We start from the raw sequence: 13,330 nt of genomic DNA, 5'->3' as shown, positions 1-13,330 counted from the left end.
CTGTGAGGATATAGTGAAGGAGCTGTATTGAAACAGAACCAGAAGTAAATTTGTAATACAAAGTGAGCTCTTAAGCTTGGAAGAAAATTTGGTAAAATCATACTTGCTATGAGCTGTTGCACAGAAGTAAGAAGGGGATGAAATGGATCCAAGAACTATCTTTTAAACTTTCTACTTCCAGTCTCAGAATGCTGGGACTGAGAATCTATTTCCAGTCTAAGCCAGCAAAAGCCACAACTTCTCAACTCCTCACTTTTCCATACTCCTTTTACCAATTTATGAAATAGGAATAATACTCCTTATCTGTTACTTTGTAAACAGAAAAAATTCAGACTTGGTCTGTTGTTGGGTAAAAGTGCTTCAGTATCAAGTAAAAGGACTAGAAATACTGTAACAGGGGAAAGATGTTTTTTAACACTGTTTCCAGTCCCCTTAACAACAAATAAGCACTGTAAATGTTATTGCTTTCAGGGTTTACCAGGCTCTCCAGGTGTGAAAGGCATTTCTGGCCCAAAGGTAAATCACCTTGAGTATTGACTTTCTTTATAATACTGCATTTGTGCTTATCGAGTTGTAAAGTATTCAGTAAAATAATATAAACTTTCTGTTGTGGTAAGAGACAAGCCTTTGGCTGAAATAATTAAATATATTCTTTTATCAGCTCTAGTCCTGTGCTTTTTCGTGATTCTTTTGCTACATGATGTGGTTTTCATGATTTCAGGCATTAAATAATACCCGAAAAGGGCCATTTCCTTTTAAATTTGTGGAAGGCATTGCTAGAGGCGGCATGCGACATGGGTACCTCACTACAGTTTGCAATGAGGGTTCTCGTTATAAGAGTAATATTTATAGCTGCCTTAAGTTGATGGAATCACAGAGATTGTCATCCCTATTTATATACCACTAATTTGCAGCATCAATTCCAATTAAATTAAAAAAAGTATTGTATGGTTGAGACTATGGAATGTTTTGGACAACAATGTTGAATTCAGTTTTAAGTAGCTGAAAAAGAAAACTAGAATGAGACACGAATTTCTTTTGGAATTACGTGGAATGATATTATTCTTCTGTGATTTGAGAACGGCAGTCAAGTCTATTCGGGATTTGTCAGTATGTAAACAACAAAAGAACAGAAATCTGACTTTTGAAAAATTAGACAGAAGGAATTAGGTGAAAGTTAAACGAAAATGAAACTGAAGGTGGAAGTTAAAAAATTAGTACAGGATGTTTGGTTGTTTTTTTTTTTGGTGGACCTTATTGATTTCCTTATTTTTTATTTTAAAATGGAGCAGTAAACCATTGGCTTGGCTAATATTTTTCATCTTTTGTCTAACAGGGTAATAGAGGTCCCCCTGGGGTGCCAGGTTTGATGGGAAATTCCGGTAAACCGGTAAGATCATTGATTATTCAAAAGATCTAGAAAAATGAAAAGTTTTGCAATGTGCAAAAAAAAAAATATCACTTTTCAAATATTTTGTGTTTTTCCTGTCCTCAAAACAGGGTGAACGGGGGCCAGAGGGAGAAGCAGGTCCAACAGGACCCCGGGGACCGCCAGTAAGTAGTGAATGAATTTCTAACTCAGTGTATGTAATATTGCAGTGTCTCAAGTTCTGGTTGCTGAAGCTGCCCATGAGGTAAAAATATTATTCAGCACAAGTGGTAATTTTTAAGGTAAATACTGGGTGATTTTTAAGCCCCTTCTGTACCAGGAGGATGTGTGTCATCACATGGAGAAAACTCCAGAAGCACATGACATATGACTGTTTCTGGCTTTGGTGATAAATTAAATTTTAAACCTTTGTTTATATTCTTCTGGTCTCTCTCTTTTTTTTTTTTTTTTTTTTAATATGCTGAGTACAAGCCCAAACAGAGGGAATGAAGGTGGTTTGTGACAAAAAGCTGGAACCAGACTCCTGTTCTTCCACTGCAACAGTCAACTCCCATCACTGGTGTTGAAAAGCTTAAATCCACTAGCTGACAGTAGATTGCTTTCTCTTTTCTTTAATTGTTTCAGCCTCTTAAAGAAGCTTGTGCTGTATATTACAAGGTTTTGAACTTGGGACTAAGTATTCAGAACGTGAATTTTTTTTTGGCTAATGAATTTTTTCTAATGCACATAACGTGAACAGTGAGGCAAGGTATGAAGGAAAAATAGCTGTCTGTCCTACCTAGTAGAGAAAATGGCTAAACTGTCCTCAGCCCCCTCGGTCAAGTTGCATATGGGGAACTGTCTCTTGCCTGTGTTCTCAAAACTGGTTTTGGGCATTATCTAGGCAAGTCCAGTTCACCTGAGACAAAAGCACGCTAACCATTTATCAAGGATGATGGTGGGATGCTGCTTGGGACTGTGCTTTGGCCCTTTCTGGTTGGCGTTAGGAATGTAACTGTAGTGATGTGAAGTTATAGCTCTTATCTCTACTTGGAAACACTGATGTTGTTGTTTCTTTCACTGGAGATTTTCCTTAACACTAGGAAGATTTGGAAGACTAGAGAACTCGTTGCTGGGCAGGTAGCTTGCTGCCGGAAATAAATGTGCGAAGGAAAGTGAACTGATGGTATTTGCTAAGGCTCAGTGTTGAAGACAAAGGATGACTGTTCCTGAGGCATGCTTGGGGTACTATGGAGTCTGCTGGGTACAGATTTCTGATTGCCTCTAGAGCGGACCTGGCGTGGATTGAAGTTACATAAGGCTGATCTGATTTCCCTTTGCTTTTAGTCCTTCTGTGAGGGATGAGAGGGTCAGTGATTTGAAGAAAATTTTCATATAGTCAATGTCATCAGACTAAATTTTGGTCAGTGATTTGAAGAAAATTTTCATATAGCAAAATTTAGTCTGATGACATTGACAAGGCTGTAGGCTCTGTAAGCAATTGCTTCTACTCTTGCCACTGATACCCTAGGGATACTTTTCTGGGATTTTCTGAGCTTCTGCTGTCATACAATGACATAACAGTTTTACTGATGCAGTTGTAGGGTTATCCTCATACAGGGCTTAGAGAGTTACTGATAGGGATATATTTGTAAGAGTATTTCATGGGTCAAGACTATCTTCTCTGAATTAACTCTTAAACATACAGCACTAGTCAGCCAAGTAACAGATTTTGTTTTCTTCTGTGGTTTGTGTTATTGTGTGTTAGATGCATTAATTCATGAGACCACATTTATTTTAGACTGAATCTTTGTGTGAGCACTGTGTCCACAGCTGCCTATGAAAGATATATAAAGGGGATTATATCAGCATACAGTTACTAGGATGGAATACAGGTATCTTCAGCCTCCCGTATACCTAGCTTACAAACATTTATTTGTGTTGCTTGTCTTTAAAAGTGTTGGGTGTGCTAGAAAAAGTTTTCAGCCCTGTTCTTCTTGAGCTGGTATTCCTGTTACAAGTATACAAAATAAGAATTATAATTGAATCAGACCAAAGTAATTGCCCATTCTGATAATGCACTGTAATCTGCTAAACTATGCTTTTAATCCTTTCAATGTGAACATGAATTTACAAAATCAGCAGTCCATAGAACAGGAGTTGACATGCAAGGTTAATTATTAGTAACCCTGTAGTCAGACAGAAATACTTAATGCAGATTAAATACAATGATTTTTCTGTTTATAACTCTAGAGACCAGCATGTGAACATTAGAACAAAAGCAAAAGAAGAAAAAAACTTTTGGCCAATACAAAATGGAGAAAGAAAGTAGATTATTGATAATAAAGTTTGCATGTAGAACACTAAATAGTAATCTACTTCTCGTGTATAGTTCCTTTAAAGCTATAAAGAGCCTTGAATAGTAACTATGTTTAGCTTCCTTCTGCTCAAGACTGGAGGCAGCATATGACTGGAATGGCTTTCTGTTTTCTTCCTGGGAACACTGGAAAAAACATTACTTCTGCACAAAAAAGTGCAATGATCAGGATTTTTTGTTCAGGAAGGACAGGGTTGGATTATTGAACCTCAGTGAGCTTTGGTCCAAGTTGAGTTTGTATTTATTTTCAGGGCAGAATAAAGAGTGTTTTCTCTTTCTTCTGCAGCATGTACATGTAGTAGATGCAGTTGAGCCTCAGCTTTTAAGACTCTGCCCTTACATTCCTGGGGAAAAAAAAAAATCTGCTGGTTAAATAATTCTACATGCCATGATTTTCAAACTTTTAAAACCAGATATTTTTGAAAATAAGTTGAGAAAAGCTTTTGTAATTGCTCTAAAGAGATTTTTTTTTTCTTGTGAATATTTTTGTATTTTTTTTTCAGACTTTCAAATTTTCTCACAAATTTGACACTTGATAGTTTTTGACCGAAGTTTTATAACCAAAGACTTTCAAAGCCTGAGGATTTTATGGTTACTATTCAGGTCCTTTTCCTTCCTGTTTTGAATTCTTCTCTTTAGCACTCACCCCAGTTCTTTTCTTTCTCCTTTCTCCTTTGTTCTATTTTACTCTTGGTATAGAAAACTCAGGTAGAAGTCAAGAGGGGCTGGGCCTCTTCCTTGGAGTTGGAAAAAAACTTAAAGTTTTGGAGGATATGGAGAACTTGAGTCCCTTAATGTATTGCTGCATGGCAGCAGCCACATGAGAGAGTGTTTTCACTTTCCCGTTTCACTTACTCCTGTTCTACACATCGCTACTGGGGAAAGACAGCACAGCTGGTAGCTCCAGGAGGGCCAGAACTGTACAGGAAAGGATCCCCAGTGAAGGTTTGTGGGGAGATAACAAAGCTGACTCTGCTAATATGGGCAGCAGGCTGGTATCTGCAGTAGGGAAAAACAGCATGCCTGCATTTGTGTCATATTAAAAAAATTGCCTGACTCTTCAGCTTTAGCTACTTGCAAAGGACATGTTTTTGAGAAAAGATTTTCGCTTCAACTAGTATGTAGTTTTTTGAGGAGTTACACAATAGAGTGCTATTAAGCAATCATGAGTGACTCTGTGGGACAAATTAATACTTCTGTACTGTTTACCAAATAGCCTGCAGCATCCTCTAGCATAAACCATCTTATTTCAATGTTATTTTCATTATTAAACAACTGTTGGAACGGAGTTGGAAAGTACTAAGCAGCAGATTCAAATTTTGGCCTTTTGCGACTCTGAACATTTACAGTTTCACAGGAAAGATATTGTTGAAAAGAAGATAACTAGCTCTAATTAAAAATAGGCAAACTCATGTGTTGGGACACTCTTACCTCACTGCTGACAAATATCCCTAGGAGAAAATTACTTTCAAAAGTAGCATTTTAGTCTATTATTGCTTTTCCTTAGAAAACTTAAGTTGGCAGAAAAAAAAATATGTACTTTTGCTTTAGTTTACTATTCATCTCTTCAGTAAAACAGAAAAACAACCGAAGCAACAAGGAACTTCTATCTTTTGTTTCTAAATCAAACATATTATCCATTGCACTCTAATCGTTTTGTCGATTAACCTTATACTTGCTTCATGTTATGCTGGCCAATCCAAGTAATTACCAAACTCATTTGTGACTTAAACCTTTCTAAGCCAGTCATCATGGCAGGTGGCCCAAAGGAAGCAATTGTCAAACATTGGAATGTCATTCCTAATCAGTGGAATTTGGCCATGCTCCCTAAGCTGCTTAACCATTTTCTTTCATATTTGCTGAGATTTAGTAAGATTTAATTTTTCATATTGTGTCTGCAGAAAATACTGACCCCTGCCCCTGTTTATTTCATCCCTTGTTTTTCTTCAGCTTTTTAACATTCAGATTGCTAACATTTGGAGAACATGTATCCCATCCTGTGGTTTTGCACTGAAAAAAGAGCTTGGAACCTTTCAGTAACCATGTAACTTAAAGTTCAGTGCTTGCCTAGCAAATTGAGCAAATGATGTATATGCAGGCTAGCATATATATGTTAAGGATTTAGGATGCAATAGACGTTTTCTTAACATTAGCAACAGAGGCTAAGTATCTAGCTGCCTAAGGTTTGATACCGTAGCCCGCTCTCAGAGACTTCTGAGGGGCAGTGATTAGTTTGGCTCACTTGATCTCCAGAGATGCCTTTGTCTCTCTGCTCATTATAAAGAGGGAGCCTGGAGAGTACCTCGGGTTTGGTACTAAGATGTCAGATAACCTAAAGTTAGATGAGAATACTGTTTTCAGCATCTTAAATTACTTTCAGCTAAATAATTTTCTGAGTCTTTAAAGATATTTTTGTCTTACCTACCCTCAAATGTATCTTTGGTTACCCTAACAATTATAACTAAAATCTAGCTTTTCTATCGTATTTTTTTTACACGACTCCATCTGAAATAATGGTTCGTTTTCCATAGTTGGTAGTGGTGTAGTGGTATTGGTAGGATGAAATATCCTTCCCTCAGTTTATATGATATTTTCAGGTATTAGTGGACATGTTTTGTACATGTAATTTCAAGGGTGTTCCACAAGTTTACCTTTAAGATACAACTAAAGAGGTTAGCACTGCACAGTCTATAGCAGAGTTAAAAGAACAAAGTGGATTTCCATCCTGCCAGGTACGCTTTTTATGCAGTAAAGCTAAGCTTCTAGATGGACGTGACTAGACTTTCTGACCTTGCACAATTCTGCAGCATGGTTTGTACAGAGTAGCACTTTCTCCTCTGGATGTCGGCAGATATCCCAATGTTGGCTTCTCCTAAGCAGTGTACATGGTAACCTGGGTAAAAAATTGATTTGTTATGGAGTTAGTGTGCTAAAGCTGTCCTAGACTTCAGTTAACACTATAGATGCAGCCAATATGAAAGGCCACAGTATGACCCTTGAAGACAGTGGCAGCATGACACAGTCAAGAGGATGGTATGTTTCATGTTACACCTATCTCTTACCATTACCCTGAGCAGTATAATTTAATTATTACTCTAAGAAAGGTGCAAAGGTACATTTAAAATGTCAGAGAAAGTTTGCTGTATATTTATTCTTCTAGCGAATAATAGTTTATATTTTTGGATGCTTTTTAGTACTGTACTGAAGGTCAAAGGAAGAGTCCTGTTGATGCTTGCATGGAGAAATGCTTGAACTTAAATTAATAATTCCTCTGAGATTTTTGATGAAAAAAAATTATGATAAGTTAAAGCCCCATGGGCATATATTGATAAATGGGTTACATTTTGCAAAAGACTTTGGAATACTAAGTTTAAAAAAGTTCATTTCAAAGTACATCAAAATGTACTTTGTTTATTCTTTTTTTACTCTGCACAGATTTAATTCTCTATGTCACTACTATTGAATATAACAAAATTGGTATGATGCATATTATAAAACGAAATTCTTAAGTAGAGGAGAGTTTATTACAGTATACACTGTGAATTACCTGTCAAGAGATTCTAATTAGTGTTTTGATTATCTGGGCAGCTAAGTGAGATACAAATTACCTGGGCATATTCTCGTTCTTATTATTGTTCCACTCAGTTGATCAACAGGAAATCAATAAACTAGTGAAAGAAACTATTTTAGCATGAGAATGCAGTCTGTAATTGCTTGTGGGAATTCTGCAAAAGAATCAAGTCTTCAAAATTTCGGTGAGGATGAAAACCATCCCAGACAACCTAAAGGAAGGTCTACTGTAAATCCTGTAATTTCCCTTGTGTACGTTACGTTCAAAGGCTAAATACAGATCTAACAGAACTGAGAGAGAGACATTAAATCTTGATTTTAAATGTATTGAGTGGTCTAGCAATCCTGCCTTGGAACAAAGGGAAGGCAGGTTTTGTTGTATATGCAGCCTAGCACGTCAGCTGTGGACGGGCTGCATCCTGGTACTGTTCAGTACCGCGGTGCTGTGCTACCGTTTCACACCCTGCCGTTTCACATGTGCCTTGCCGTCCTTTGGGAGAACGACCCTATCCTCAGCAGTACTGACAGGCTAAGTGATAGAATACTTTACAGAAATCAGTTATCTCTACTGTTACAGTACTGGAGCAGTCCTGGACTTGCTTTTGGTCCACACTGTCTAGCATCATTGACTGAAACAATCTCTAGGCAGCGGCCAAACTTCGGAGTGCTTCAGGGGCCATTTGCAGTGACAGTCTGCATGCTGCCTCCCTTCATTCTAGGCCAGGGAAGTGCCAGCGTGGGTGCAAACCAGGCTGTCCCAGCTCACGCTGAACTAGAGTAGCTACTTTCCCTCTTCAAGCATTCCACCTCTAGGAAAAGTAGGAACCTTGAAGTGTGTCAAAAGTGCATAAAAGATACAGATTCAGCTTTTTTCTTTTTTTTTGTTTTTTGTTAAAACCAGTGCAACATGCCCATTGATTTGTGAGTGGCCTGCAACTATGGACTGTGTTATATATAGGGCTGGCGTGTAAGAAAGGTAGCCTGAGGTCATGGCCAAACCGCCTTCTGCTCTGATGGTTGTCTGTGAGTAACTTAGAGCACAGAGGAAGGTTTCATCTGACCAAGTACAGATGTCGACACCTGAACCAGTTATTGCAGAAACCCTCTTATAGGCACTGGGGAAAACGTGGATGTTTCTAGGACATGAGTTGTGACGTATTTTGAATATTTACATGAAGACATTTCAAGATGCCTTTTTTTTCCTTCATCCCCTATGATGGGAACCAGGAGTAGCTCAACGGAAATCCTGTCTCAAGGCCGTTTCAGTTGGGTCTAACTTGGAGGAAGCTTTACAGTCTTTTAAATTATGCCATGGGCCAATGGGATACCTGAATGTGCTTTGGGCTACAGTTCCCCTTTTACTTGCTAAAACACAACTCCTGCATATCTTGCAGTGGTGGCCCTTAGTTTGAAGGGATCTGTCCTTACAGACATCATGTCAATCTTTATGGGAAATACTGTCCTTTCGTATTCCAGTCTTCTGTATACGAACCTTCTTTTTTACCACCTTAGAAAAGCATTGCTGTTTGAAAATGTGCCTGTAGTCTATATTTGACAAAAGACTTTTTTGCATTTAAAATAAAATAGAAATTTTTCTTGTATTCTGTATGACCAGCAGAACCTTTGATATGCTTAAGAGGTTTATTATATGATTTTAACTCTACAGAAGGCGACATTGCTTTTGTTTCTTAGGTGTATAGCAATCAGACATTAATGTTGCGACATATACGAGGAGACAAGGTTATAATACTGATCATAATTTTAATCTTACTCTTTCCTACATTAAAAATGAAGTAGTAGTCCAGGTCAGAGGTGTAGTACAGAATTATGTGATTAAATAACAGATTTTCAAAAAGGTTAATGCATCTTCTAAGTTCTAAGATGAAGGTGATTTGGGGGGCTTTTTTCTTCTTTTCTTTTTTTTTTAACATAAAAAAGCTTATAGAAATTATACAAATCGTGCTTTAAAAGGATAGTGATCTTTAAAGCCATAGGATATTTTGAAGGAAATTAATTGGAAAGTCTGTTTATGTTAGGTATCCTGGAGAGATCAGAGAACCAAATTATTTTTTGAATTGTAGAGTTAGTTTTCCTAAGCTTATGTGAGAAGTTATCATTGCATTTATGACCTGGTGTAGAAGGCTATGTCTGCCATCTCCTTTTATTGTTCAGTATGTCACACTATTTCACAATATTTTTCTTATTGTGAAGGAAATATCTATATTTAAAATTACCCATTGTATACAGTACTAGAATGCTTAGATGTGGTTTTATACAAAATTTTCTAAGTTATATATAACAGGTTATCTACTTACATATCTAATAACTTCAGTTCTTGATACTTTATGGTCTTAAAGTATATATCATGCTTTTATAGCAAGTACTCCTTGTGTATTCATACAGTGGAAGTAAGAAAAGTGTCTCAAGTGAGACTTAGGCTTCTGTTGGGACAGTGCTTGCATTTATCTGTAAGGTATATATCTGTACAAGCGAGAGTAAATGTATAAAACTTATTGAGCTGCTCTGAAAGCTTTAATCATAAGAGACAGAACTCTTTTGAGAAAGGCATTTTAGTTTGAAAGTTGTTTAAAATCTTTGAAAATATGACTCAAAGTCAGGTTTACCCAGAGTATGTATTCAAATGGCTGCATTAAGAGATGGAGTTATAACACTAATGTGAATGCGATGATCTGAATGGATAAACATATCTGAGGTGAAGATATAAAGTAAAAATCTAGTAAAAAGCATATTTATACTTATCAGTATTATGAATGGGGATTTTTAAAGGTTACTTTTCCCTTTAACAGTCTAGACTTTTTTTTTTTTTTTTACCGTAAATAAGTTTGTTCGTGTATTTTAACCTAAATAAATGTGTTCGTGACAGGTAACTCTCAGGTGCGATCCCATGAAGTGGACTTCATGGTGCATAATCACTCAGCAGAATGAATTAGTTCAGTTATTTAATGCCAACTAAATATTGCATTTCTCAGGAAGTTTCACTGTTTTTAATGCATGTGCTATTTTTGCACTAATAAACAGAAGTCTTCATTAAAACCAACTGCTAAATAGTGTAATTCACTAAACATTAAGAAAAAAAAATCGTACTTTATTCCCTTTTCACAGGAAATATTTCAGGAAGTAATGATGTCCTTCTATTTCCTATAAGGGTAGCAGAGGGGAGCCAGGTCCTGTGGGTCCTCCAGGTTTACCTGGGAAATGGGTAAGCAGTTTATTTCCATATTCAGAGCTCATGTTTACTTTCCAGGAGCTATGGTATCATCTGGAACTACACTCACCCATTTATCCATGCAGGGAACCGAACACAATGTGTAAAGGAGTGATTGTTGAATTTCTTTTTCAGTCCACCGTGACTGTGCTATTATTAGAAAATGCTGTTTTAAAGTACATGGAGATGTGTGGGACTTTTTCTTCTATTTAAAAAACCCCAAAATCCTATGATGTGTGAGGCTGGGTTGCACACTCCTGTGTGGGCTGTGTGTACTCGGGGAACAGGGGCAGTGAAAGACTGGCTTTCTGCTAACAGCTACGTGAAACTAATGAATGGAGCAGTCTATGAATGCCACCTTTTACCAGTGCTCCCCCAGTATTTACACAGTAACAGTCAGAAGCATGGCTGGGGAGGTTTTTGGCTGAAAGAGCCTGCTGTTACAGAGGAATGCGCGCATCAGAGTGCAAGATCTTAGGAAGTATTTTTAAGAGAACCAGATCGTTGTCAAGGGACTGGAAGGTGGAAAGCCCTGTAAGCCATTTCTGTTATGTTTGTCAGCAATAAAATCATAATAAGTCACTGTTTAAAGGGCTATATTTTTGGATCAGCTCTATTTTCATCAGATAATCCTTTTTCATCAATTTAGGACTGTTCTGGGAGTAAGATTCTGCCCCATCTGCTTGTCAGGGTATGACCCTTAGTTGTTCATTCTAAAACAGGTTGGGTAAGTTTACATCCTTGACTTCTTCTCACAGGGTCCCCAGGGTGATATTGGGCTTCCTGGACTGCCAGGTCCTCCAGGCCTACCTGGTGGTAAGGGTGACCGGGTAAGAAATGCACTCATACGTACAGACTGCAGTTTGATGTCAGGAGTAAATACAATAATTTGAGCATTGTTTTCAGTTTTTAAATGATTTTTAATGAATTAATGTTGAGTTTCTTGTTTGGTAGGTAGATGTCAACAGCTTGAAGGAGGTGCTCTAGGTGGCCATTAACTACTTGTAGCTCATAAAATATACAGGAAAAGTCTTGACAGTGTTACTTAAGGGACTGAAATAAGATTATTGGTATAAATATTTCCATTTTTTTGGAGTTGGAATCATTTAAAGGCCTAAATCGTATTGCAAATCATTGAGTCACGCAGATCTGAAATTGTAAGCCAGGGTCTCTGGTCACTAAAGAGCTTTTGAGCTTCAGCCCTGATCTACAGTAGATACAATGCCTTTTATATATGTCTTAGGACCTGCTATGGAAATGCACAGGCTAACGCAGCGATTGAGACACCTATGCATACAATTGCAGGATATAAATGGCTCTTCTAGTATTTTGTTAGGAGGGGAGAACTGGGCCCTGGGGATCTCGCATACCTGCAGAAGATATCTTGCTTTGCTGAATAAATGTCAGTGAAGGCAGCATATAAAACCAAAAATGTTCCTTGTCTTCTCTTGATTGTAGTAGGCTACAGAGGATGGAATTCACTCTCCAAACTTCAGACATCTTTGTTATAGAAATAGTCAGTTCTACGTTTCATCCTTTTTATTTGAGGCTTCTACTTCACTATGAAATGAATTGCACTTGTAAAGTGGCTCTTAGTTTCCACTGACCATCGAGGAAATATGACTGTTAGTCAGGTGTAGCTATCACTGCTGTAGAGGTCTTTAGTGGAACAGAGGGATCCTGTCCCTGGCATGCTCCCAGTATACATTGTAGGGTGGCTAGATAGGGCTTGCGGTTGTTTTTGGCAGTTTTAAAAAAACTTAAAAACAAGTTTCTAAATCTTTGTCATTAATTTATTCCTCTTTGGTTCCTGCCTGTCCACACAGGTATGTTTTGTTACAGAATTCTAAGATGAAACATAATATTCTCTTTTTTAAAAAAGAAACATCAGCTTTAAGATACAAGCCATTCAGCTTTGACTGTAATGATCAAAATTCTGGAGGCAGTTCTACTAAAAACATTGAGAATTAAACAGCAAGCAAGACAAGATTGTGACTGAACTTGTGGATGACTCAGTGTGCTTATCCCATGTTAGCAGGGCTGGTATGGCCTACAGCAATACAGAATACTGAATAGGGCTAGAAAAAGTGACAGATTTACTGATTTATTTTACTTATAACTTCTAAGCAATTTGCAGACCAGAGTTGTAGCTGCTGCAAGAGCATCTGCCATGTAAAGGGAAGATCTACTGTTTGGCAGTCAGAATGTGTACCATCCAGTGCGGCAGTGGATTATATGTTCCAGGCTGTTACTTGCCTTCAGTCTGTCACCTTAATTATATAGTAAGATTTAAGTTCTTTTGTTATCATTATTAAAAATTTGCAGCTTTAAAGGTCTCTTGCATTAATGCTAGATGATAGGGAGGATTGAAGATAGTTTAGCATGCTTTTGAATCAGTTTCAAATTCTGAATTTTTTTTTAATCTTTAACCTTTTAGGGTTCAGTGGGTGAACCAGGACCTAAGGGTGAACAAGTAAGTCATGTTACAGATCATGGTACTTTCAAGTCACGCTACTAAATGCTGCAGTCCATTATGTTGACTAAATCTGAAGGCTGATAGTATGTCTTTTTTTGATATAGGGTGCACCTGGAGCAGAAGGAGATGGAGGAGAAAAGGGTGACTTGGTAAGGCGCTATTTTCTCTTCACCTGATTTAGTATTTTGTTGTCGTTAATTAAAAATTTGAAGTATTGTTGGAGTGCTTCAAGCATATGGTTTGATCATTGAAAGTCACATTTCGGTTTTAGACTGACTGGGCATTGCAGAGCACAGCAGTTCTATTGGCCTG

At 37.5% G+C, this 13,330-nt stretch overlaps 1 protein-coding gene across 1 annotated transcript in view; it reads left to right on the top strand.

The window, feature by feature from the left end:
* Window positions 1–13,330, top strand: part of COL9A1 (collagen, type IX, alpha 1) — a gene marked incomplete at its 3' end in the record, with an annotated part of 45,098 nt that overhangs the window by 21,334 nt on the left and 10,434 nt on the right. The window contains exons 20-26 of the mRNA XM_009698337.1: window positions 472–516; window positions 1,337–1,390; window positions 1,501–1,554; window positions 10,483–10,536; window positions 11,301–11,372; window positions 12,980–13,015; window positions 13,123–13,167. Of these exons, the coding sequence (XP_009696639.1) occupies window positions 472–516; window positions 1,337–1,390; window positions 1,501–1,554; window positions 10,483–10,536; window positions 11,301–11,372; window positions 12,980–13,015; window positions 13,123–13,167 (360 nt within the window). The remainder of the gene's footprint in view (window positions 1–471; window positions 517–1,336; window positions 1,391–1,500; window positions 1,555–10,482; window positions 10,537–11,300; window positions 11,373–12,979; window positions 13,016–13,122; window positions 13,168–13,330) is intronic.

The sequence above is a fragment of the Cariama cristata genome, unplaced genomic scaffold (genome assembly GCF_000690535.1).
Source record: "Cariama cristata isolate BGI_N322 unplaced genomic scaffold, ASM69053v1 scaffold20114, whole genome shotgun sequence".
NCBI classification, from domain to species: domain Eukaryota; kingdom Metazoa; phylum Chordata; class Aves; order Cariamiformes; family Cariamidae; genus Cariama; species Cariama cristata.
This window is presented reverse-complemented; position numbering and strand designations above follow the sequence as displayed.